General features: G+C 37.4%; 1 protein-coding gene and 1 pseudogene across 2 annotated transcripts in view; both read right to left on the bottom strand.

Moving 5' to 3' along the window:
* Nucleotides 1-25,814, bottom strand: part of POLB (DNA polymerase beta) — a 28,968-nt gene extending 3,154 nt beyond the window's left edge. For both annotated transcript variants that reach the window (XM_072776647.1, XM_072776649.1), the window contains exons 1-11: nt 25,586-25,814; nt 25,187-25,244; nt 21,983-22,049; nt 16,564-16,638; nt 15,880-15,938; nt 13,966-14,015; nt 11,789-11,840; nt 10,012-10,066; nt 9,842-9,914; nt 4,759-4,829; nt 3,949-4,035 (exon numbers count right to left, since the gene is read on the bottom strand). In XM_072776647.1, the coding sequence (XP_072632748.1) occupies nt 3,949-4,035; nt 4,759-4,829; nt 9,842-9,914; nt 10,012-10,066; nt 11,789-11,840; nt 13,966-14,015; nt 15,880-15,938; nt 16,564-16,638; nt 21,983-22,049; nt 25,187-25,244; nt 25,586-25,646 (708 nt within the window). In that variant the 5' untranslated portion in view covers nt 25,647-25,814. The remainder of the gene's footprint in view (nt 1-3,948; nt 4,036-4,758; nt 4,830-9,841; nt 9,915-10,011; nt 10,067-11,788; nt 11,841-13,965; nt 14,016-15,879; nt 15,939-16,563; nt 16,639-21,982; nt 22,050-25,186; nt 25,245-25,585) is intronic.
* LOC140604922 (methylosome subunit pICln pseudogene) lies at nt 17,547-18,501 on the bottom strand (annotated as a pseudogene).
* Nucleotides 25,815-27,640: the final 1,826 nt, after the last annotated feature.

Genomic DNA, 27,640 nt, shown 5'->3' with positions numbered 1-27,640 from the left:
CATTCTTCAGTTTCCAAACAAAAGTTATCACAGTCTATTTAGTCATCTTTTCCTTTTCTAGAAAAATAGGCCAAAATAATGGACTGGGGAGCAACCCATAAATATGTAAAAAGAGCCACAGATATTAGAAATTTCTAATTAAAAGTTTCAAATGCCAAAGAAAGTACACATGCGACAGGCTGCTGGTCCTAAAGAACAGTCGACTCACTACCCGTGTCACTAAAAAGTATACTTTTTCACTTAACAACATAGAAAAATTAAAAACTAGAATCTAAAATGGGTATTTCCTTTAGCTGTTGCTATGGCTGAAAGATGAAATGAAACCTGTTTGTCTTAAAAATAGGAAACCAACCTTCTTAGGTATTAACAAGTTCCAACTCAACCTTCAAATGGATCAGAAATGCTTTCCATCTGGAATTACCATGAGGTATTACCTTGCGGATATGGAGGATATGGATGTTTGAGTGCCACAGGCAATGATCTTGCTGTTTGTCACATCAGTAATAGGATTTGTCTAATGGCTTTGTTCCTTTCCTAAAGGCTCATTTTATTTCCTGCACTCCTTCTGAAGTGCTTATGTTAAAGAATTTCTCTGTATTATTGTAAATTCTTTATTAGGTTGAGTGGATTAGTTTTGTTTGGCATTTCAATTGGGTAGCTTCATGCTGAGCGTCTGAAATAAAGCCTCTTTCATTGCCTCAGGGTAGTCAAGGGATCTTCTATTGTCCCTTGGATCCTTACTGTAGATATTTCACAGAAATCATCCCAGGCCAAACTTGTACAAAATGCTAATATGCAAGGTACTCATCATATATAAAGCAAACAGGTAACTAAATGCAGAGGAATTTTTTTTTCTTCCAAATGCTATTTTATTCACAGGAAGAAAAACTCAATTACCTGAAGATCATGGCTTTACAAGAAGATCTGGAATATTAACCTTGGCTTTCCTAAGGTTTGGTGACTATTAGTTTGAAGGAATTCATGTTTTGAGGAGTACTTCAACAACACATGAATGGTCATATGTTTAACACAGCAGTCAGTGGTTACAGCAACAAGAGGTTTTGAAATCAAGTGGATGTGGAATGAAAATGGTTGATTCCACTTTGATGTTTTGTTTTTTTATAATCTCTAGGCCCAACATTCGGCTCAAAGTCACAACCCTGAGATCAAGAGTCACATGCTCCACTGAGCCAGCAAGGTGCCCAGCTCTATTCCACTTTGTAAGTGGAATTCATTTTGCTGCCAATTTCTTTCAGAAACAGATCTCATCTTTTTTGGCTATTTCTGCTAAATGCCCACGCCCCCTCCTCACTGCTCTGGCTCCAGCCCTGCTCTCTGGCTAGCTCCCTTACCTCAAGCCCTCCCCAAGACTCCTCCCCTCACACTGGCTGCTTTGGATCATCCTATTCAATGATATAAGAATATCTAGTTTCTTTGCAACTAGAAACAAATCACCTCTTAATGCTTCCACAATAAATTGATTTGAAAGCTAAACTGGATTGCTCCTTATCCTAACATATACTAATTATAAATGTCAAAACAGGCTCAAACATGGCATTTTTTAAGCTTCAGAGAATATGAGACACATGTACGGTATCCAAACTTCATACACAAGCTATTCACTAAGATGGATTCCTATGACACAACATAAAGGCCTTAGTTTTCTCGACTTTAAAAACAAACAAAAAACCCACTTGCTTATTTTTTTTAACCTGTTTCCTTCTGGAAATCGATTTGAGGTATTCTCTTTCTGGCGATAGCTGTAGATGTGCTGTTAGGAGTATGATTGAGAGATTGGAAAGGCCAGCCAGAGCAAAGGTTTCCACAAGTCCAGCCCTGGCCTAGGATCGGTCAGTTGGCCTTAGTCTTTCAAGTATCACATGTATGATAAGATCTGAACCAAAGTGGTTTGCAGAAGTCACTGGAATTAGGCTGCTAGACAAAAGTCTTCTCTTCTACGGCTGAGCAGCTACCCAAGTCCACCACTGCCAGCAACTCTTCATGTTCACATCTTTGTGGCTACCCACCTTTCCTTTCCACCTTATACCCAGCCTACCAACTTGTTTCTTTGTATTCTTACTAGCTGGATTACTAGCTTCTGCTAATGTTTCCTCTGGATCTCCCTCTGAGCAAAGAAGAAAACTGTTCAGACTGCGAAGAAGTGCGTCTGCTACTGCATTGCATAAACACCTTCTTGGTCGCTCTCAAAAGAGCTGATGTGCTTCTCCAGTAAAAGTCTAGGGCCTTTCACAGAGATGCCCAGGCATACCAGGACACTTTCCTGACTGAAAAAAAAAAAAATTCAACTTGTCTAGCACATGCTATTTTCAGGATTTTATCTGATTGAATTGTTCTTTAAATGTAAGATTTGTGCACATTCATTTTGAATGAATTAAAATCAATCTCAATTTAAAAGTGATATTCCTAGAGCATATATAAACCCTATTTTTAATAACATCTCATGTGTCTATAATCCTGGGCCTAGAGTAAAAGCTCCAAATCTGATAGATCTGGGAGAAGAGCTCATAGATTTAACTTCCAAACACTGACTAGAATTTTTACCTTTCCCAACATTCTTTTGAAAACACTATAAAATATGACCAACTTTGGCAATACAGTTTCATACCCCATTAAAATCACCACGTTGAATTTAATGACATGATTTTTTGTGGTCTGATGAAATATACACTACATAAAGTTTGCCATTTTAACCATTTTTAAGTGTGCAGTTCTATACCATTAAGTATATTCACATTGTTGTGCAACTACCACCACCATCACCTCCCAAACGTTTCCTCCTCCCCAACTGAAATTCTGTATCTGTTACATAGTAATTCCCTATACCACTTCCCTATAGGCCCCTGGCAAGCACCATTCCACTTTCTGAATGACAGGATATTTCAATGATCTATCTCAACTATCTTCTACTGTTGGTTTAAACCACTGTCAAATCTATGCAGTGAGACTCTTGCTAATATTAACATGTCCATTCTCCAAAAGCACATTCTCTTTCCATTTCAGGCATATAACTTGGGAAAAGGGGGATTAAAAGTACAAATTTAAGTGAGCACTTTTTATTACCTTAGTCCTAGATTGCTATTTGCCTTCCTGTTGGTTTTTATGCAGGGACTTTTTTTTTTTTTTTTTTAAGATTTTATTTATTTATTCATGAGAGACACAGAGAGAGACAGAGAGAGAGAGAGAGAGGCAGAGACACAGGCAGAGGGAGAAGCAGGCTCCATGCAGGGAGCCCGATGTGGGACTTGATCCCAGAACTCCAGGATCACGCCCTGAGCCGAAGGCCAGCGCTAAACCACTGAGCCACCCAGGGATCCCCAATGCAGGGACACTTATTAACCTCTTTTTAAACTCATTTGCCATCTGTCTTGAATCTTCAAAGCTTAATTCCCTAAGAAGATTACAGGATTTTAACAGTTCGTCATGATGTCACTGTGAAAATCTTTGCAAGTGTCTCTCTGTTAACTCCTCTGCTTATCAAGCCACATAATTTGTTTTTATCACATACTCTAATTTCTTCTCTTTGGTGTTGTAACAGATTTTTTTTTTTTTTTTTTTTGGTGTTGTAACAGATTAATATTCTTCAAAAAATTCTTCTCACTTACTGAAGTTGAGTCAGAGAATATGAGAATATTTGCTATTTTAAGGAAAAACTTAGATGTGTCAAAGTCATTTATAGATATCTTTTAAAAAGAGCAGATTACGCCTAATTATGTATTCCAATGGCACAGATTATTTACAAATAGGGAACTTAAAATTCTTTACTAAAATATTCTGGGAGTAGTATCCTGCTAATTTTCTGTATATTTTCATGGATATCCTATTTATTGACTGTAATACTAAGATGCACTGAGGTCACATACTCAGAATGGTTACTGAACAGTTTTCCAAGGTATTTTTTCAGAAGTGTTACCTCCAATGAGTACTTACCATGAACTTTGTTTCTCCTTTTGACAGAGTATCTGTAATAAAATGGACCTTCTGTAACTGTTCCACAACACGATGTAACAGTTTTGGCTGTGGAAACATAAATAGGAAATAAGAAGATAAATAAGATTAATAAAAAAACATTTTTAACATAAATTTTCTGATTATCTATGGAGAAATGCCTAGTATTCCTCTGTTCTAAGTACTTTTTTCTTCTAGCACAAAATTCATTTATCAAATGAAACATATTTTTAGGAGCCACCATTCTTCACCAATATCATGATACCCCCAAACAGACATCATTTGTGTTTATCTGCTTCATTAAATCAAAAAGTTAGCTGCTTCATCTTTAAAAGGTATATATTCTAAAATCACAAATGTTTTGCTTTCATGGGTTTTCTAATAGGAATAAAGTTTCTTAATATAATATTGCTTAATAGAAAAATATTACCTTAATGAAAACCTCAATATTATACTGGATATTTTAGAAATATCCATGATAGATAATAAATAATTCTGGAAATGTTTACTAAATTTTTTTCTTTTTCAAAAATCAGACTGTCCCTAATTCCCTGCAGAAAAACACCACTATGTATTCCCTTGCTTTTTTTTTTTTTTTTTTTTTTTTTTTAATGTATCCCTTTCAACCACTTACTCTGCCTTTCACAGAATTCAATCAGTACAAAGTACAACTGACTTTTCAGAAAGATTAAAACAAAAATTCATTCCGGGATATCCAACTGCCATGTAGAAAATGATATTCACTGTTGCATAAGACTTAGCACATTTGATTATAAATAAATCCTGTGATACCTGTTTGGCTGATTCAGAGGTAAAGCTTGGATGGGTCAAAAGAACATCCATGTCACCACTGGACTCTGCACCTATGATAATAAAAATATGTATGGAATTCTCGATGTAAATCTATCAATTAGGCAAACGCAGAAACCAAAGTGATGTCACATGTATGAGCTTACTTCTTCCAGCCTAACTTTCTTTTTCACTACACTTCATACTCAGTTACAAGATTTCAATTTTCTGTTCAGCTATTCACATAGGCTGATGTAAATGGAAGAATCTGGAGTAACAACAGTAACTGGCATTAGATATGTATTACGCACAGTTGGCTACATGTATTAAAAATGCACCTAAATAACTACTCAATAATGAATAAAAACAACATTCTTACAAAGAAGACATTCAGATGGCCAAGAGACACACCAAAAGATGCCCATCATCTGGGAAATGCAAATCAAAACCACAATGAGATACCACTTCAAACCTGTCAGAATGGCTAACATTAACAACACTAGAAACAACAGGTGTTGGCGAGGACATGGAACAGGGGAACCCTCTTGCACTGTTGGTGGGAGTGCAAACTAATGCAGCCACTCTGGAACACAGTATAGAGGTTCTCCCAAAAATTAAAAATAAAATTGCCAATAAATTAATTAATTAATAAAATAAAATAAAATAAAATAAAATAAAATAAAATAAAATAACCATATGATCCAGTAGTTCTACTGCTAGGTAGTTACCCAACAAAAAACACTAATTCATAAAGATAACATGCACTCCTATGTTTACTGAAACATTATTTACAAAAGCCAAGAATCGGAAGCAACCAAGTTTCCATCAATAGATGACCAAGCAGTCCATCGACAGATGAATGAAGATATGGTAAATACACACAATAGAATATTACTTAGCCATAAAAAAACCCACGAATCTTGCCATTTGCAACAACATGGATGGATGCAGAGGATATTATGCTAAGTGAAGTAAATCAGTCATAGAAAGACAATTACCATATGATTTCACTCTTATATGGAATTTAAAAAACAAAACAGACAGTGACACCCGGGTGGCTCAGTGGTTGAGTGTCTGCCTTCATCTCAGGGCATGATCCCAGGGTCCCAGGACCGAGTCCCGCATCGGGCTCCCTGCATGGAGCCTGCTTCTCCCTCTATGTCTCTGCCTCTCTCTCTGCATATCTCATGAATAAATAAATAAAATCTTATAAATAAATAAATAAATAAATAAATAAATAAATAAATAAATAAATAAATAAATAAATAAAATATTTAAAAAAATAAAAAACAGACTCTTCAAATAGAGAATGGTAGTTGCCAGAGAGAATGTAGGCAGGCAGGATGGGTGAAATAGGTCAAGGGAATTAAGAGTACATTTATCATGATAAGCACTAGTAATGTACAGAATTGTTGAATCATTGTATCGTACACCTGAAAATAACTACATGTTAATTATACTTGAATTTTTTTTAAAAGTTAAAAATATAAATTTAAAAAAATTTAAAAGGATAAAGCACTATCTAAAAAAAAAAAAAAGCTTTAAAATATACCTATGGGGGATCCCTGGGTGGCTCAGCGGTTTAGCACCTGCCTTTGGCTCAGGGCGCGATCCCGGAGTCCCGGGATCGAGTCCCGCCTCAGGCTCCCCATGTGGAGCCTGCTTCTCCCTCTGCCTGTGTCTCTGCCTCTCTCTCCTCTCTCTGTGACTATCATGAATAAATAAAAAATCTTTAAAAAAATAAAATAATAAAATAAAATAAACCTATGAACACTACATATCTGAAAACCTCAAATTATTTTTTTTTAAGATTTTATTTATTTATTGATGAGAGGCATAGAGAGAGAGGCACAGACACAGGCAGAAGCAGGCTCCATGCAGGGAGCCCGACATAGGACTCGATTCTGGGTTGCCAGGATCACACTCTGGGCCAAAGGCAGCGGTAAACTGCTGAGCCACCCGGGCTGCCCTGAAAACCTCAAATTAAACAATATGTCCTATTAGTTAGAAAATCCATTTCAATTCTTATGACTGAATTCATTTAATGAATATTGGCAAAAATTACTATTAAGGCATCATGGGTAAGAATATGTCATTTTAGGGGTGCTTGGGTGGCTCAGTCAGTCAAGCATCTGCCTTTGGCTCAGGTCATGATCTCAGGATCCTGGGATGGAGCCCTGCATTGGGCTCCCTGCTCAGCGGGGAGTCTGCCTCTCCCTCTGCTCCTCCCTCCCTCAGCTCCTACTCTATCTCAAATAAATAAAATCTTAAAAAAAAAAAAAAAAGAATATAGCATTTTATAAAGACTTAGATTTTTGTTTTGATCCTCACTCTACAACCACATAACTTTAGGAAGATTATATGTAAAGTTGTTTATACTTTCTTTTATTATAACACTATGAAGTTTTGTCTCCATTTAAGTGGATTTTTTTACTTAAAAATTTTTTTAAATCAATATTACAAATGAAGACTATATATTAATCTAGACTTCAGTTTCTCTGTCTATAAACTACTAAAAACTACTCTATAGTTTTGTGCAACTAAGAACATATGTAAAAGCATCCAGGATAGTGCCTGCCACAAAGTTGGCATAAAATAATGCTGCTTATTCCCTTTTTTGTTATTTTTATAAGTATAATATATATAAAACAATTTTTTTTCTTCCCAGATTTTATTTAAATTCAAGTTAGTTAACAATTACCATAGCATTATTAGTTTCAGGAGTAGAATTTAATGATTCATCATTTACATATATGTAAAACATATTTTTGATCACTGAAGATATGGGAGTGTCTCTGGACCACCATTTTTAGACATCAACAATGTTTAACCAGATATTTAAACACAAAGAAGACTCGACTGAATGTGTGCTGATCCCAGGATATTCATGGAAGCTATTTTAAGAAAGAAAATTTTGTCTTTTCATTTCTTTATCCTAAAAGTTAAGGGTCTTTTACCACCTATCACCAAAAAAAATGTATTACTCTATCCATTTAAAAAGCAAAACAATTACTTTAGCAAAAAATGAAAAACAATCCAAGAATCTATTAACAAAGGACCAGATAAATAAAGTATGGAACATCCACATAGCCAAATGTTATGCAGCTGTAAAAAAGAATAAGGATGCTTTCTATATACTGATGTGGAAAGATTTCCAAGATGTATTTTTAAGTGAAAGAAGGTACATACTGTGTATATATTATGCTACTTTTGTGAAAGAAAGGGGGGAAAAGGACACCAAGAACACATATTTGCTGGATAAAGATGTGGTATAAATATACAATGGAATATTACTCAGCCACAAAAAATGAGATCTTGTCATTTATGACAACATGGATGGGCCTAGAGGGTATTTATTATGCTAGGTGAAATAAGTCTGACTGAGAAACACAAATACCACCTGATTCACTTTTGTGTGGAACCTAAAAAACAAAACAAATATAAACAAAACAGAAACAGGTTTCTAAGTACAGAGAACTGGTGGTTGCCAGAGGTGGGGGTAGGTAGGGAATGGATAAAATAGGTGAAGGGGATTAGGAAATACAAATTTCCAGTCATAAAGTAAGTTAAGTCATGGGAATGAAAAGTACAACATAATTAATGCAGTCAATATTGTATTAACATTGTACAGTGATGGATAGTAACTACTTATTGTAGGTGAGCACCATGTAGTGTATAGAACTGCTGTCACTATGTTGCATACCTGAAACTACTCTAACACTATTTCAACTATATTTCAATAGTAAAAATTTTTTAAATAAATAAAAATAAAAAATAAAATGGGAAAAAACAATGTACATTCACATTTATTTATAGTTACATGTAAAACCATTGAAAGAACACGCAAGAAAGTGATCATTAGTGAGACAGTGGAGGTGAGTGGAGGGAGAGCAATTAACAGGATAGAAGGGACATTTCTTAGTGTATGCCTTTTTTATTTTAAAGCATGCAACTATATAACCTACTTAGTAATAAAAATAAAATAGAAATACTGAAATCCAGAAAGACTGTCATTTTCAAGTGAGCATGTATTTGGCTTACTGTGTATCCAAGTCCACTCTGAAAATTCAGATTCCAAGGCCCCATCTAAGAAGATTCTTACTTAGCAGGTTTGTAGCAGGGTACACCAATGTGTGTTTTTTGTAACTTTCTAGGTATTTATGGCGCACAGAAATATTCGACAACTGGTCAACTTTAATCCTCTCACTTTGCAAATATGGGAACTAGGATATGGAGAGACAGACTTTAATCGTATATCAACAATAGATTTGCCCTCAGGACCCGTTCTTTAGGCCCCAAGCCAATGTTCTTTCTACTCATCACCAATTAGATTCAGCAGGGTCCTCTCCCTAACTCCAGATTCTTACAGCAGCTACCTTGGAGAATTTGTGATAGCTCATCATCTACTGCCTAAGGCAAAACTCCAAAAGTGGCCAGATTCAGATATCTATTCCAGAAGTCTTTTTTTTTTATTTTAATTTTTATATTTTTTATTTAAATTCAACTTGCCACCATATATTCCAGAAGTCTTAAATCAAGTTTTTGTATTCTGATTTTTAAAGTTAATATTTAGAAATTTATGTTACCCTTCCAAATTTTGAGCCAGTAAGAAACCAGGATTCTCTTGGTTCTCACTTTGCTCACATTCACATAGGAGGAGATCTTCTGAAGGACCTGGCTATTGTGAGAATTGGTTTAGAACTAGTACTTCAGTGACACTATTTTTAGAACCATAAGAGTAAACTTAGAAAATAAAAGAAAGTTTAAAAAAGCAACAACCCACCACCTACCCACAGCTTCCCTAGCATCTAGTCAGGAAATCACTCTTAGGATTTTAATAGACGTAAAATTATTCTACAAGATTTATTAAAACTAGTCATTAAAATATCCTATAATAAAATCAGGATGAATTTCCTCTCATTTTTAATGCATATTCCTATTTATAAACAAAGGTAGCTAATACTCTACTGGATCTTAGTAAATCTATGAAGTAACACAAATTACATCTTTTTAATCCATTTCTGGGTATACATTAGGCAATTTTAACATCAAGGCATGAATAACCTAAGATTAGGAAGTATGTTACCTCTTCTGAAACTGCCACAGACTGTAGCAATGTATTCAGAATCCACTTTTTTAACTTCATTTAGTACAATATCCTAATAGAAAAAAAATTAAGTCAGTATTCTAAAAATGGCTTTTTACCAGGTGACATTCTCAATTCTAATCAAAGAATACAATTCAGCACACTCTTACTTGCATTTGTAACATCTCTTCACGAGGAATTCTTTTCTCAAAGTCCTCAAAATATCTATAAAGACAGAATAAGTAGACAAAAGATTTTAGTGAAATTTAAATCTTCTTACAAAGTAAGTTGCCTACCATATCAAGTGTCCTTTACCAGAAGATCATTTAAAAATCAAGACTAAAGTTCAATAAGGTAACAGTAAAATTGGGGGGTAAGGATAGGCATATTTCTCAACTTAGACCAAAATTTTAGTCTCATCCTTTATGATATTCCAGATACTCCATCTAAACTTATTTTAAATAAACTTCACATTTACATGCCCAGAGTAAACAAATATATTTAAGTTAGTATGTTTCCAAATTAGACTGCTCCTTACTGGCAAGTCAAGGGGTTAGAGTTTATTGCTCTTAAATCCTGCAAAATTATCATATTTTAAAACATTATCCAGGTAACAAGACACTAAGTGAAAGAAGCCAGTCACAAAAGACTACATAGTGCATGATTTCATTTATATGAAATGTCCAGAATAGACAAATCTATATTGACACAAAGTACATTAGTGGTTGTCAGAAGCAGGCAGGGAGGGAGGGGCAGCTGGTGAGAAATAGGGAATGAAGGCCAATAGGTACGGATTCTTTTTGGGATATAACAAAGATGTTCTAAAACCAACTGCAGTGATGGTTGTACAACTCTATGAATATACTAAAAACCACTCAACTTACTTTAAATGGGTGAACCATATGATACATGAATTACGTTTCAATAAGGCTGTTACAAAAATATCTCAGTATGAAATAACATCTAAAAATGATAAAGCACCTGTTCAAAACCAATTCTCACAACAACCAAGCTCTTCAGAAGGTCTCTGTTATGTAAATGCAAGGAAAGTGAAAACATCCCAGTCTCCTACTGCTCAAAGTCTTGGAAGAACAGTGTAAATTTAAGGTATTATGGTAAGGCATCAATGGGAAAGTTCAGGGGGTTATTAGGACTGGATTGCCAACAAGACTACATAAGACAGGAGGAGAGACATGCTGACATACTATGCATTAGAAAGAAAAATCGGGCAGCCCGGGTGGCTCAGCGGTTTAGCGCCGCCTTCAGCCCAGGGCGTGATCCTGGAGACCCAGGATTGAGTCCCACATCCGGTTCCCTGTGAGGAGCCTGCTTCTCCTGCCTGTATCTCTGCCTCTCTTTCTCTCTGTAGCTCCCATGAATAAATAAACAAAATCTTAAAAAAAAAAAAAAAAAGAAAAAGAAAAAAATCTATTAGATAAGGGGTTCTAGTATCCAGCACACGAAATAATTATTGATGTTGATATATAACACTCTTACCAGTTATTCCTACACTGTTATTTCAGTGTTTGGGTTTTTTTCTTTTTCTATTTTTAATTTAGCATTCCATGTTCATGTCCTAGCTTCTCAGGTAGACTCTGAACTTAAGAGCTTTCCTGACCTTGTTTATATCTTTAACCCAGACCTAATGTAGTGCTTTCTTTCAAGCACCAAAGAAATACCCGCTGACTGATGTACTCAATCCTTTATGTTTTAAGAGGAAGTTCTTCACTAAAGTTAAGAGAATGAGGAAAAATACTCAAAATAAGAAAACTAGGTGGCATTAACAAAACATGAAAACATGCATGTTCTCTACAAAAGTCTGCAACAAATCTTAGCATTCATTCATTGTATTTAGCTAGGTCTGAAGAATTATTACATGTATGGAAGAACAGCTATAAGAAATTTTACTTTTACATCTAAATGTCCAAAGAAAATTTGCTATCTTACTTCAACCCAATTCGCTGATGATGGTTCAACTTATCTTCATTTTTTCTGAGATCTGTATGGAAGACATATAAAGTTGAGGTGCTAATTTAAACATTTTTGGAAAAAAGTTGCAAAATTCAGTGATCCCTTTTACAAAGAACTGCTAGGAAAATACACTGAAATGACTTTGAAAGGATAAAAAAAAATTCAGATATTAAGGTTCTTAATATTCAGATATCAAGGTAAGAGTTTCTTCAAACCAATGTAGCAAAATGTAACAGTTGATTTCATGATTATTTTTACTTCTGAATCAAAATTTCAATTATTGTTATACAGAGTAATAGATGAAGCATACTAGGATCATACCATACTTCATTGACTATAGCAAAAGGCAGCATTATAAGAACCTACATTGCTAACTTAAGGTAATAGCAGCAGTAGTAACCACAACTTTTGAATGTTTTATGAATATTTATATTATCCATTATTATTATTATTATTCATTCACTCCTTCATTCAATTAGTATTAATTAATAACTTGTGCAGGCACTGTGCTTGAAATTCTGTTGAGACATATTATTTTCATTATTTAAATTTAAAAACTGTCATTACACCGTATCTTAAATCTTTTTTTTCTAAAGATTTTATTTATTTATTTTTATTTATTTATTTATTTTTTTATTTATTCATGAGAGAGAGAGAGGCGCAGAGACACAGGCAGAAGGAGAAGCAGGCTCCACACAGGCAGCTCAATGTTGGACTTGATCCTGGGTCTCCAGGATCATGCCCTGAGCTAAAGACAGACCCTCAACCGCTGAGCCACCCAGGTGTCCCTACCATATCTTAAATCTGTAAGAGACTCAGGGGCACCTGGGTGGCTCAGTCAATTAAGCATCTGACTCTTGATTGCAGCTCAGGTCATGATCTCAGGGTCATGAGACAGAGCCACAAGGTGTTCTGTGCTCAGTGGGGAGTCTGCTTCTCTCCCTCTCTGTCTGCCCCTTCTCCATTTGTGAGCACTCACTCACTCTCATTATCTCTCAAATAAATAAATAAATAAATCTTTTAAATAAGTGACTTGATTTCACTTACTTTACTGCATATGAGTACAGAAGTAAGCCTTATTAAAGAAAGAGCAAGATAAGTATGCTCCCAAAGCAATTCGTGTAGTCACCCTTATATATTCACAAACATAAATTCTCTCTGAAGATTTAAATGGAGAGAAATGAGCATTTTATGATACATGGTACTAATTAATCATGCCTCTTATTTGTAAGTACATAGTAGGTACTAAGCACCGTGTGCTAAGTGCTTTTCATATATTACTGCATTAAATCATAGAAAGCAGAAATTATGATAGCATTTTGTAGCTAAGAAACCAAAGCATTATAGTCATCCATTCTAATCAAGTGGTGGGGATCAGATTCAAACCCAGGCCACTCCTCAGAACCTGTCCACCTAACCATCTGTGTACAAATACCTGAATCCACAAATATTAAACACCAAATGCCACACATATATTGCAACAAATCTCTATCTGAATAATCTCCATCTATAGTACATATGCTCATGAAGAAATAAATTATATTGAAAAGATTGCTATCCTAGGTTTAAGGAAAATGTCTTTTAATTGCTTGACTTAGGCTCTATTTTTATCACTTTGAAAGCAAAAATTCCTTCAGTAAGTATTGTAAGCCTCTTACAGAATCTTTCTCAATGTATATCACTTGGTCTTTAGGCTGAATGTGTAGGACTCTACTGTCCAAAATTTTACTGGAGAAATAAAGGCAATTTAAATCTATAAATCTGGGCAGCCCGGATGGCTCAGTGGTTTAGTACCTGCCTTCAGCACAGGGCCTGATCTTGGAGACCCGGGATCAAGTCCCACATCAGGCTTCCTGCATGGAGCCTGCTTCTCCCTCTGCCTGTGTCTCTGCCTCTCTCTCTCTCTCTCTGTTTCTCATGAATAAATAAATAAAATCTTTTAAAAAAAGATTTTCTTCTAAGTTACAAAACTAAGCATGTTTAACATAAGAATAAAACCTATACTTTATACCTATTCTTCTCTACTATAGAGTTAAAAAGAAAATCTTACCATTCCTTTTTACTAATTGAGAAAAGTTCTAGTCAGCTAGAGCATTAACCACTCTTAAAGAGCATATCTGACTTGGGATTGATGACCTATTGTACATACTCACCTTCTAATGTTTTAATTCCTTCATCTACAAACTTCCTTGCAGCAGATGGACTATAACGGGAAAAAAAAGCATTATCTCAATATCAAGTGAAACTCAGGACTATAATAACAAATAACCAACTATATCTGCTCTTCTGAAACAGTTATTATGGAGCTAAAAAAGACTTGCTAAAATGTTGTGGTTATTTTGGTGATTTTATTCAAGGATAAGCTGTTATAATGCACACATATTGGTGCGCCTGGATGGCTCAGTGGTTGAGCATCTGCCTTTGGCTCAGGGCGTGATCCCAGGGTCCTGGGATCAAGTCCTGCCTTGGGCTCCCCACAGGAAGCCTGCTTGTCCCTCTGCCTATGTCTCTGCCTCTCTCTGTGTGTCTCATGAATAAATAAATAAAATCTTAAAAAAAAAAATACTGCACATGTACTTTATTCATAAAACAGACACACAAACAGGAAAACAGTTCATCCATTCAAATGAGATGAACTGAGGGCCTATTACATGCAAGATACTCTTCTAGGTGTTGAAAATACAGCAGGAATAAGACAAGTAAGTGCCTTGGTCTTACCTACTTACAACTCAGTGAGCAGAGAAAGAAAATAAGTAAGTATATAAACAAACAAAATCAGGTAAATGAATTAAAATAGGGGAAAGTGACAGAGTGGATGGGTCCTATTTTACATTGGGTAGCAAGGGAAGTCCTCTGAAATGGTATTTAAACTGAAATTTTAATGGCAAAGAGTCTATACAGAAATTGTGTGATACGGAAACAGATATTCATGGCAGAAAGGCAATGTGGCACATAAGAAGGACTGAACTGGCAGTCAGCAAACATGGGTTCTAATTCTGACTTTGCCAGTTATCCCACTTTCTGTATTCAGTGTTCTTGCCTAGAAAAAGAGTAAAGAACAAAGATGCTAAGACAAGTGCTAACATTTTAGAACAGCTTTAAGTCCCTAAGTTCATTTTCAGTACACTAAGTTTAAGAATTTAATATGTCTTAGAATAACTTTCATCAAAATGCTACCATTTAAATGAACAATCATCATATATCTAAAAGAATGCCTCATTCCATAAAGATGAAACTTAAGCAAAGCATTACAGCCTTAATGTTTTTGTTTTTCTAAGATTTTATTTTTTAAGTATCTCTATACCCAGTGTAGGACTCAAAGTCACAACCCTGAGATCAAGAGTCACATGCCAGGTGCCCCACAGCCTTGAATGTTAATCTTTATGTAGTCAAAAGTCAAAGAAGCCCCCTTTGGTATTAACTCAAATTTTAATATAAAGATTCTTTCTTTATAAGAATTGGGATGCCTGGGTGGCTGAGCGGTTGAGCATCTGCCTTCGGCTCAGGGCATGTCGGGAATGAATCCCACTTTGGGCTCCCCTTAAAGAGCCTGCCTCTCCCTCTGCCTATGTCTCTCTGCCTTTCTCTCTGTGTCTTTCATGAATAAATAAATAAAATCTTTAAAAAAAAAAGATTCTTTCATCAAAAAAATGCTTGGGTGCTTGTTCCAAATTTATAAGGTACTATGTTAGCTGCTATGGAAAAAAACTTTAAATGCTTAAGATAAGTATTGTGCTCAGAGAGGCAAAAGAGGCATAATCTGGAAGGAGTGATAAGATATACATATATCAAGTGTTAGCGGAGTTTAGAAGAAGATTATTTCTGGCTAGAGAATCAAACTGGTTCTATGAAGAAGGTAACATTTGCCTTAGATGGGCTTTTAAAGTAGAAGTATCACCTGAAGAACCACTCAGACATGTAAGATATGGAAGAGTGAGCCATAATGTCCAAGATACAGAGATGAAAAGGTACAGGTTTTGAAGGAGAAAACAAAATGTACTTATTTTGGCTCACATAAAAAATAAAACCAACCCTAGTACTGTGTCTGCTTAAAAAATATTTCTTACCCAATGCCACTAACTCGAGTCAGAAAATTGATAGATGAACTCGTGTCATCCTGCCGAATCTTTAAGAAAAAAAAAAAAGTCTAATGATGTAGGAATGCTTTGAGGATCTTACTGGAAATATACTAGTCTCCTAACAGACCTGAAAAGCCATTTACATTTGCCTGGAAAAACCTGGGTGGTTATAGATAAGTAACAAAGCAGATGAAGATGTTTCATCTCTAACTTATCCAATACTTTAAAAAGGCTTATTTAAATAAATAAATAAGCAAACAAACAAATAAATAAATAAATAGGCTTATTCATAAAAGACCGTAAGTAGTATAATTACTACCAGGGTGAAATAAAACTATAAAAATGCTTCTGAGAATTTAAGAACAGAAGTTCTAAAATATAACAATCTTTTATCAAAGTGTATAATCTACCTTCTGAATGATGCTGAATATAAGGAGCTAATTCTATCACATATGTTAACAGTCTCCAAAATGCCACATAAAATATGTGAATATTTTACAGGAACAATATTCAAATTTTAAAAATAGAACACTGAAAGCCATAAACTCCACTTTTCTTTTCCTTCTTAGTTTCACTAGGTAAATGACATCAGTTACCCTGCAATGATGCTTCATGATAGTTGCTATAAAGGCAGACACTATAATCAAATAATCAAACAAGTTAGAATTTTACCTTTTCCAGTTTACGTAATTTTCCAGTTGCTAAAAATTCATCAATCTTTTCAGCAATTTTTGTTCCTACTCCAGGCTAATAGAAAATTAAAAAAAAATCATGTAAATATAATGCTTACCAAATCACTCAAAGCTAAAGTAAAAAATAGGAAATGAAAAAAAAATGATCATAATGACTAGTTTTAAAACAAAGGACATAGAAAATTGAGCTGTGGTGAAAATTTATATTCTCCCAACAAAATCCTTATGTGATTGACAAAAGAGAAGCTCTAAATAAAACAATTCTATTTTTTTTAATAGAAAACCTAGATTTATTTGTTAAACTATTACAAAGGCAAAACAATTATCATTGAAGTACTATGAGGTGAGGACTTCATCCCAATCACGTTTTATGGAAACTGGCCTAAGAGGTTAGAAATTAAAGACTATAACCTAAGAGGTTATAACAAAACAGACTGGTGAAACATGGTAAAAGAAGTAAAAGCTAGTCAGAAGCATCCATATTAGTGGTATTTCATGTGGCTAGGATATTTCCCAAGAGGCTCTCTAAAGACGCCTAAATGAATTAATTGGATCCCAAATTAGTAGAAAGACCCTAATACCTGTGAAGAACAAGCAGTGGCTGATTTCTCTGAGATCTCTTTGTCCTTCTTTTTAAGGGGTAAGGGAATCCTTAGGCTCTAAAGGATATATCTTAGATTCAGCCTTCCTCCTTCCCATCCAGTCTACCTATGTCTTCAAGCACCTGCGCATTCTTACCACGTAGGCCTGCCAAGTTACAGAGGATGCATATAGTGAAAGCAGGAACTATAGGCCTACTCAGAGGGTACCTGGTACCTATACACAAAAGTTTTGGGTAGATGATAACTACAAATACCCTCTTGGTTAAGTTAATTCACCTTTGTTAATAAAGGTCATAGTTTCTTCTGCTGGTGACAACTTTTTGACTCAGTATACAGGGTCTCAAAAAAAGAACTGGTTCAGGTAAATTTTGGAGAAGGAAAAAGACTTTCATCAACACCCACTCCACAGTAGAAGAGGCACCAAATTCTTTAGTTCTTTCCTAGTTATGAGCAGAATCCCATAGCAGCATAAATCACCTTCAGTGATCAACATCTGCATCCTCAAACTGTCCAGCAACTGTTGGTGTAGTGTTTACCTCCATCCCATCTTCATAATCTCTGACTGAATCTTCTGTCCGGACTCCAGCCATGTTATATTGGCTGCTCACAGACTGAGAAAGCATTCCTTCTAATCTCTCCAAGGTGGCTTGGCCTTCTGCTATTAAATGGGATAATCCTTCTTCATAGGTATAAAATGTAGGGAGGTCTCCCTGCCCTTGTTCGTGTGCTTCCACATCATATTCTTCTCCATCGTAATCATCTGAATCTTCATCCTCAGGATCAGGATGCAAAGCCTGGCATTCACACATTGCCATGAACATTGCCTCCAATGCTGATTTATCACTGGACACAAATCTAAATTCAGCAATAGGTTCAACATCATCATCACTGTCTTCTTCTTCAGCAACAGATTCTTTTGATTCTTCTCCAAATTTACCATTCACCATAATATACAAATGCTCTCGTGGATAGGCATTTAGGTCCCTGGACACTGCATGCAAGCTAATGGTGGGGTATTACAGTGAGAATCTTAATCCAGAGCCATCTAACCAAGACAGGCGGCTCTCAGTGATGTAGAGCATGCTGGTGCCGAGGGCCCTTGCGGTTCAGCACAGCCTGGGTTTCTGGCTGCTGCTGCCGAAGCCCCTTGGCTGAGCCAGGTGGTGGAAAACTTTTGAGGAAGCTCATTGCAGCAGGGAGCGGAGACACAGCTAACAAAACAATTCTAAATGACTTACTTTTTTAAAACTAATTTTTATTGTAGAAAAGTTAGAAGAAATAGTCGCATAATGAAAAAATATATAAATCACTTGTTAATTTCATCACCCTGACAATGAAAATAAACTGTAATCTTATCACCTAATATCTGATAGACTTTTCTGCTTATATACATAAGCAGAATTATATGTGCATGTACATATATACGTATATATGTATACACATATTTTTCTTACAAAAACAGAATCACTCTGCTTTGTACTTTAACTTAAAAACTTATCATGAACAAATTTCCTATCAATATATGAATACAACTTCAATATACTTAATAGCTGCATGGTAAGTCATTGTATGACTTTTTCATAATTTATTTAACAAATACCCTACAGGTGACATTTGGATAGTTTACGAATTCTGAGATAACAATGTCATGAACTTTAGAGCAGAGGTCCTTACGCTTTTGCATCATCATCACCTTGGGGACATGTTAAAACACAGAATGCCAAGTCGCAACCTAAAGTTTCTGACTTAACAGGTTGTCTGTCTGTCTTTTTTCTTTTCTTTTTTTTTTTTTTTTTTTTTTTAAGTAAACTCTACACGCAACATGGAGCTTGAACTCACGACCCTGAAACCAAGAGTAGCATGCTCAACTGACTGAGTTAGCCAGGTGCCTCAAAAGGTTACATTTCTAACAAGTTCAGGTGCTGCTGCTGCTGCTGGTCGAGGTACTGCAATTTGAGAACCACTGCTCTAGAACTGCACAAACATGATAGTCACCAGCCACATGTGACATTATAAGTTTACATTATTAAAATTTTAAAAATTCAATTCCTTAGGGCAGCCCAGGTGGCTCAGCGGTTTAGCGCTGCCTTCAGCCCAGGATGTGATCCTGGAGACCGGGGATGGTGTCCCACGTCGGGCTCTCTGCATGGAGCCTGCTTCTCCCTCTGCCTGTGTCTCTGCCTCTCTCTCTGTCTCTCTCATGAATAAATAAATAAATAATTAAAAAAAAATTTCAATTCCTTGGTCACATTAGCCACACTTTAAGAGCTCACCAGCCAAATGTAGCTCATGGTTACTGTAATGAACAGTACTGCTCTAGAATATAAGTCCTATGAGAGCAAAGATCCTGTTTCCTCTCCTTTACCTTGAGCATGTGGATAAATACCTGGCCTATAGGTGCTCAAAATTATGAACTAATGAATCCTTGTATACATATATTTATCTCTACCGGTTTCCTCAAGATAAATTCCTCAAAGTGGAATTGCTGGGACAAAGGATATATATTTTGCCAACATTCTGCCAAATCATCCTTCAGAAAAGCTGGAAATCACCAAGATTTCCATCATTAGTAACTGAATGTCTTTTTCTACATCTCTATCCATACTGTATACTATATTTGATAGTTTGATAGCACCATACAGCATCTTGTTTTAATTTGCAACTCTGTTTATTAGTGAGCTGATCTTTTTCATGTTTTTGATCCTTTTTATTTTCACTTTTCCCCTTTAAATAAGGGCTTTTATAGAGTAGTTACAGGTCCACAGCAAAACTGATCACAAAGTAGAGTTCCCATAGGCCCCCAGCCCCCATACATGCACAGCCTCCTCAATCATCAACATCCCCCACCACAGTGCTACATTTGTCATAGCTGATAAACATACACTGAAGTATCATCATCAAAGTTTACATTCCGGTTCATTCTTGGCAGTGTTGGTCCTTTTTAGTTAAATGTTCAAATGCATCAACATCTGTGCCAGTCATTTCCTACTGTCTCTTGGCCCTAAGTTCACCCTTCTATATTCTTGATTTATTTAATGATTAAGTGTTCCAAGACTACTGAATGCATATTCAAGTTCTGAAAATAGCAATTACCCAATAGAAGGGAACAAGATATAGGAAATAAACTAGAAAACGGAAACTGCTCAGGTTTCTTATTTCCTAGGTCAGAAGATTCATCCTGACCTAAAGTAATTTAGGCCCTGGCTACTTTCTATACCTAACGTTAAAGATTAAGAGGCAAACACTCACTCTGGAAACATCAGATTTCTAGAATTTTTGAGAAGCACTCATATGTGCCGAACAGTAGGTCTGTGATTTTTAATACAATATTGGAAAGGAATAATGATGAGATTGTCATATTAAGTCCAGTCTCATGCAAAAGGAATTTTGCATTTTTGTGTTCTTTTTACGGATATACCATAAGCTCAGATTTGGGATAAAGTGTATCAGAGCTTGTCTAAAATTTAAATCTAATAAATGAGTAGGCTACATACAGTTAACATAGAAAAAGAAATTCTTTTTCTTTTTTTAAGATTTTATTTATTTATTCATAGAGACAGAGAGAGAGAGAGAGGCAGAGAAAGAAGCAGGCATCATACAGAGCCTGATGTGGGACTCGATCCAGGGTCTCCAGGATCACGCTCTGGGCTGCAGGTGGCGCTAAACCACTGTGCCACCGGGTCTGCCCGAAAAAGAAATTCAATAGTGATATAAGGCAAACAGAATGGAAGCAGAAGTACCTCCTGAAGTTAATAATGCGGGAGTTCACCAACAGAAAAACTCAGAATCAAAATCCAATGTATTTATAACTTTCTTGGCTAGCCTATTTGGGGAGGATATACTGACACTGAGAATTGTTTATAGCACAAAGAATTTAAAACCTGTACACCAAGGCATGGTCAGTATTGAGTAATAAATTCAAGATGAAGATGTAAAACATGATTAATACAGAAAATCTGTCAATCATAAAATGTACAAGATTTATGGTAATTTTGTGACCCTGAAGGTGAAAATAATAGGACAGTTATGGTTCATACTCTGAAGGCTCTCATGAGAAAATTAAAGACAATCAAATGTTGCTACCTAAATTCTAGAGTGCTTTTGTCAACAGAAGAAGGTGAACTGTGAGGACCTAGACTAATCAGAAGCCATGTCAGTTTGACATCTTTAACAAAAGACAAATAAGATTCAGTCCTCAAGTTTGAGGAACTTAGAATCTTTTAGTGAGATTTAGATGAAAGAGAACAATCTACCAATAGGTAGACTTTCCTAGGATATTCATAGCAATATAATTGTATTAATGTAAAGTTACTAAGACATGACCCTCTAGGAACTATGACACATACTGTGACACAGCATACAGGGCTTTAAGGAAAATACAGAGAAGAGGGCTAAAGGAAATAGTACACAAAGGGGCTTAATTATGTGATTAGTAGGTAAGATTTCCTTGGGAACACTAACTCATTAACTCACATAAGTTCCTATACCTGGGGATCAGACAAAGATAGCTGGGATCAAAACAAGCCAATACCATTCTGTCACTATACTGTTCTTGAGAGCTGACACTCAAGCTGAAATTTAATGTAAGTACATATATATATAGGGCAGGGTATAGAAAAAATTTAATTACATATATATAAAGCAAAATTTCAATCCACACTCCCCAGTAAAAACAGGAGCAGTAAAATCTGCCAGTGTGGATGAAGGCAGCTTCAAAGAGGCAAATTTAGTTTTCTGGGAATCCACCAAATTTATACATGTGTGAACTCTTCAATTCAGCTTGCTCACTAAACTTACCAATTTTTTAGCTTCTGCTCCACTCTTTATTTTGTGTGGGTACTTTGCTATCACAGATGCTGCTTTTCTGAGAAGAAAAAAAAAAGAAATTCAGTTAGAAATCCAGTGAAGTCTTAATTTTTCTTAAATTAGAATACACACACAAATATGCAGCTTCAACTTTTATGACAGTAACTAATTTTCCACATTTGTGTCAAACTTAAAATAACTCGAGTAAGCTGACAGACCACCTGCATAATTTTCAGAAGTATCTTGAAAATCCTCCCATTTGAGGATAATTTTACCTATATATTTATAATTACGGAGATTCATCACACCAGTAGCTTTTCCTTTTAGGGATTAAGCTAGTTTTTAGAAGTTGTTCGTAACTCTCATAAAAAATGTGCCACCTAGTGGTATTTGGAATACTAGATACCAAAGTGGCTTATGGATGGCTATGGGGTTTTTGTTGTTGTTGTTTTTAATATTTTATTTATTCATGAGACACACACACAGAGAGGCAGAGACATAGGCAGACTCCCTTCAGGGAGCCTGATGCAAAACTCAATCCCAGCACCCTGGAATCAAAGGCAGACAGACGTTCAACCACTGAGCCACCCAGGGGTCCCTTGCTATGGGCTTTTTTAAAAAAAAAGATTTATTTATTTTAGAGAGGGAGAGAGAATGATAATAAGAATGAAAATGAGAGAAAGAGAGCATGCATGTGTGGGGGAGGGGCAGGGAAGGAGAGGGAGGGGGAGAGGGAGAGGGGACAGGGGAGTGGCAGAGATGGAGAGAGGGGGAGGGAGAGAATCCCAAACCGACTCCACTCCAAGCACAGAGCCTTACACAGGGTTTGATCCCAATACCCTCAACAGAAACCAAGAGTCGGACACTCAGACTGCGTCACCCAGGCGACCCTGGATGGCTATTTTTACTTATTTTTTAAAAGATTGATTGATTGATTGATTCATGAGAGACACAGAGGGGCAGAGACACAGGCAGAGGGAGAAGCAGGCTCCCCATAGGGAGCCTAACGTGGGACTCGATCCCGGGAGTGGTGCCCCTAGATGGCTAGTTTTAAATTCAGAGCTTAAAACTACAGCTGCATTCCCCTATGTCCTTATACATATTTTCTTTTTCTTCATTGCTCATTTCAGTTCCACATAAAGCACTGGCCTATGATTCTTGCCCATCTCCACGCACATTCAGCTCAATAATCTGGTGACACACTGGACACACCCTGGAGTATTTGATGGTCTCTGGTGTATAATTTCAATGCTAAATGCAGTTTAGCAGAGAGGCTGATAAAAGCAGAGTACATCTAAGTCTAAAGCATAAGTATTGGGTAGTCTTTGCTGCCTTGGTTTTTCATATCATTCTCGTACATATAAGCTTTTAGATTTGGATTTGAACTTCTCTATTACTGAGGATGAGTCTGGAAAAGTAGGTTGAGGGCAGTTTACTGAGGGAATTGTTTCAGTAAAGAAAAGCAGTTCCAGACAACTTGGCATTATGGGGCCTGAAAGGAAGAATTAAAGCATGAAAGGCTTTTTGTATGCCACCACAATGCATTTGAGCTTTATCAAGGTAAAGAGGAAATATTTAATTATCTGATATGGAAGAATGACAGGATCAGATAACTATTTTCAAAGGAATACTTTGGCCACAATCAAGAGAAATGTTTCATCAGGGTAGGGAAGTGCGTGCAGGCATCACCTGCTTTTCCAGACTTACTTCCCACTCAGGCCATACTCCATAAACAAAGTGAATTACTGACGTCTGGGAAAATGTTATACTCCTTCAGGTCTCAGTGCCTTGGCACATTTTGTTTCCTTTCTCTAGACTGTTCTTCCTTTCACTTATCCCCTGACAGGCTCCTTAAAAACTAAACACCTCCTCTCTGAAGCCTGCTGTGACTTACACAGAATATAATGTTGTGGGACTCCTGGTGGCTCAGTGGTTGAGTATCTGCCTTTGGCTCAGGGAATCATCCTGGAGTCATCCCGGATCCAGTCCCACATCAGGCTCCTGCATGGAGCCTGCTTCTCCCTCTGCCTGTGTCTCTGCCTCTCTCTCTGTGTCTTTCATGAATAGACAGAAAAAATATTTTTTTAAAAGAATATAATGTTGAATATGTCTCTGATTTTTAAATCACCAAGTGATGATAGTACAATTACTTTAAACAGGAAGTTAAGAGGGATAAGGAAAGGAGCATAATCCGTTTTTAATTATGTTGAATGGGAAGGGAAGTATTGAGCTGAACTCAACTTTGAAAGGATGAAGATAAAGGTAACAGAAACCTAAGAATCTGGAGAAAAGCCCAATGAGATACAGATTTGGAGCCAATTGACATAACCAGTATCCAAAGCCAAGAATGGTAAGATTGCCAAGGAAATTATAAAAGTGCGAAAAAAAGACTAAGGGCAGACCTCCAGGAACTACTGTCATTGAAAGGAAGATATAAGAGGTGAAAGAACAGACAGGAGTGCCATCCCAGAATTCAAGGGTAAGACTTAAATGGAATGAGCTAATGGTGAATGCCAATGAGAGCCCAATAAGGTGGGATGCAGGTGAGAGCACCTTCAGAGAAATGGTGGGATGGAAATTATACCACAATGAGATAATGAATGATGAGGACTGAGGAAGTCAAGGCAAGAAACACAGATTATTCAAGAAGTTTAACTGTAAAGTGGAGAAGAGAGACAGCACCTACCTAAAGGGTAAAGGGAAGACAAGACTGCTTTGTTTTTGCTTTTAAGAGCTGAGGGACTTGGACATGTTTGTAGGCTGAGGGGCACAAATAACTGGATGTGGGATTATCGGCTGCCATAAAGGCTCTGGTGAGATGGACAAGGATGAGAGCCAAGGATCAGCCAAACACTAACCAGAATAACATTTCACAGCACAGACCTAATCCACTGTCTTTCATTATGGCTTAAAATCAAACTCCATTTTCATCAATTCATATTTGATGACGGGAAAAATACATTATCAGCTACACCTGTTTTCAATTAGAATTGGGAACTCGTCAGAAACGATCCTTACAGAGTTCTGCCCAAGTTACCCCAGAACGATCGCAGTTAGGTACCACCACAGAGCCAATACCCTCAGTTCTTGCTTTATTCGCCTCTCATATGGTCCAAATATCTACTGGCCCCTCGGCCCTGTTAACTGCCACACATCCCAGGACGCACGCTACCAGAGAAAGCTGCACGGGCCCACCTGTAAGCATTGTACTTGTGGATTGCCTGGTTCACGTTCTTCTCAAAGTTTGCGAGTTCTGCAAAGGCAACAAGAGGCTCGGGTGAATAAGAACCACGAGTAAACAAACGAGAACTGAGCTTTCCAGAGGGGGTGTAATAGCGTCTTAAGGGGGAGTGACACCCCCCCCCCCCTTGTACGCGGGCCAGGTCAACCACAGCCCCAGCGGTGACACGGGGGTCCCCAGCAGGACTGACATTCAGCCACCAGCAATGGGCGGCGGAGGAAGATCCGCACGGAAGACGACCCGCTGCAAGGGGCTGGCCCCATCCACAGGGCTGTGGGGACCGCAGAGAAGCAAGGGAAGGCTACGAGACCAGAAGAAAGAAGAAAGCCAGCAGCGCCCGGCCCGGTGCTAACCTGTGAGCATGTCGGTGATTCCCCCGTTGAGCGTCTCCTGCGGTGCCTTCCGTTTGCTCATGGTGGCCTGCACCCGAGGACCGCAGAGTGCTCAGAGTCGGGGCTGGCCCCCTCTCCCAGCTTCAGGGAGAGGCCGGGACTTGGAGAGAGGGGCAGGACCTATTCAGCCCCGGCACAACCAGCGAGACCCACTGAACAATGGCCGCCTCTGACAGGAGGCGCGGCGCACGGCGCGCGTCATGGCGTCACGCGCCGGGGGCGTGTCGAGAAGGGGCGGGGCTCGGGGCGGGGCTCGGGGCGGGGCTCGGGGCGGGGCTCGAGCGCGGTGCCGGAGAGCTAGGCTGGGATGGCTGGACCGAAGCTCGTGTTTGCTAACTGCGTTCCTGGAAGAAGACCTGCATTCCTAGAAGACATTATGTCTCTATTCCCAGTACACTTCTCTCCCCAGAAGGGGAAAAGAAGGCATCGACTTTGTAAAGTCAAAACGTCAGGTGGTGGGTGGGAGATAGCATACCAAAGACTCCTCTTGTGCATGTATCATATGTGCACAGAAATAGTTATTGAATGCATGACTTATTATACGTGGTAAGAAACGAACATCTGCATCATATTTACTGTCCACATTTTCTGTAAGAATGTAGTGCCAGTGAACGGTGCAGTGGAGTTTCCTATCTCGGGTGCAGGCAGGAGCCTGGAACGAAATTTGCCAATTACAGGAAAGCCTCCTATACTAACATATTTAGTGGATATGCCAATCAATGTCAAAGGTATTTCATTTTTTTATTCCCCTGCCTTTTGCAGTGGGGGCTAAAGAGGGGGGCGGGGGAACAGTGGAAGAGGAAAAGTGCTTAACCTACATAATAATAAACAATGAAACTGTCGTTAAAGCATGATGACCTGGGTGCCTGGCTGGCTCAGTCCCCGACTGTGAGCGTGCCACTCTTGAGCTGGGGGTTGTAAGTTTAAGCCTCATGTTGGATGTAGAGATTACTTGTACTATAAATACAATTTATAGGAGCACCTGGTTTGAGCATCTGCCATTGGCTCCGGTGGTGATCCCAGGGTCCTGGAATGAGTCCCTGCCGCGAGCCTACTTCTCCCTCTGCCTATGTCTCTGCCTCTGTCTCTGTGTCTCTCATGAATAAATAAATAAAATCTTTTAAAAATAATAAAATTTAGGGACCCCTGGGTGGCTCAGCGGTTGAGCGCCTGCCTTCAGCCCAGGGCATGATCCTGGAGTTCCGGGATGGAGCCCACATCAGGCTCCCGGCATGGAGCCTGCTTCTCCCTCTGCCTATGTCTCTCTCTCTCTCTCTCTCATGAATAAATAAATAAAATCTTTTTTAAAATAATAATAATAATAAAATTGATAAAATGGAAATGTGACATCAGCAATGTTTTATTTTACAAGTGTGCCTCCTGGGTTCATACTGAACTGCCAATTCCAGGCAATCGCTTTGTATGGAAATAAAACTAAAAGCTTATTGCAAAATAATACACGACTATTGTAGAAATATTTGAAAAATGTACAAATGGGGGCAGCTGGCTGGCTCAGTTGATTTAGCATCTGCCTTTGGCTCAGGTCATGATCCCAGGATCCTGGGATGGAGCCCTGCATGGGGCTCCCTACTCAGTGGGGAGCCTGCTTCTCCCTCTGCCTATGTCTCTGCCTCTCTCTCTCTCTCTCTCTGTGACTATCATAAATAAATAAAAGTTAAAAAAAAATTTTTTTCAACAATGGAATAATGCTTTAGATACAAGCGATTTCTTTGATTAACAAGGTTGCGGTTGGTTGTTTTTTCATAACATCATTGTATATCTTAAGTTATGCTTATTGGATATTTGTGTTTCTTCCTTTGTGAATTTTCAGTGTATCTTTTGTTCATTTTTCTCTTAGGGATAGTTGTCTGCTTTAATTTGTTAGCTCTTTTATATATAAATACTAATCCTTTATGTATATTGTATTTGTATGTTTTTTGCAAATATTTGTATTTCTCCAACTTGTACTTTGCCTATTTATTTACTTTTTTATTTGGTTGTCAAATCATCCTTTTT

Source organism: Canis lupus, chromosome 15, assembly GCF_048164855.1.
Source record: "Canis lupus baileyi chromosome 15, mCanLup2.hap1, whole genome shotgun sequence".
Lineage (NCBI taxonomy): Eukaryota > Metazoa > Chordata > Mammalia > Carnivora > Canidae > Canis > Canis lupus.
The sequence above is the reverse complement of the archived record's forward strand: the minus strand, read 5'-3'. Positions and strand labels throughout refer to the sequence as shown.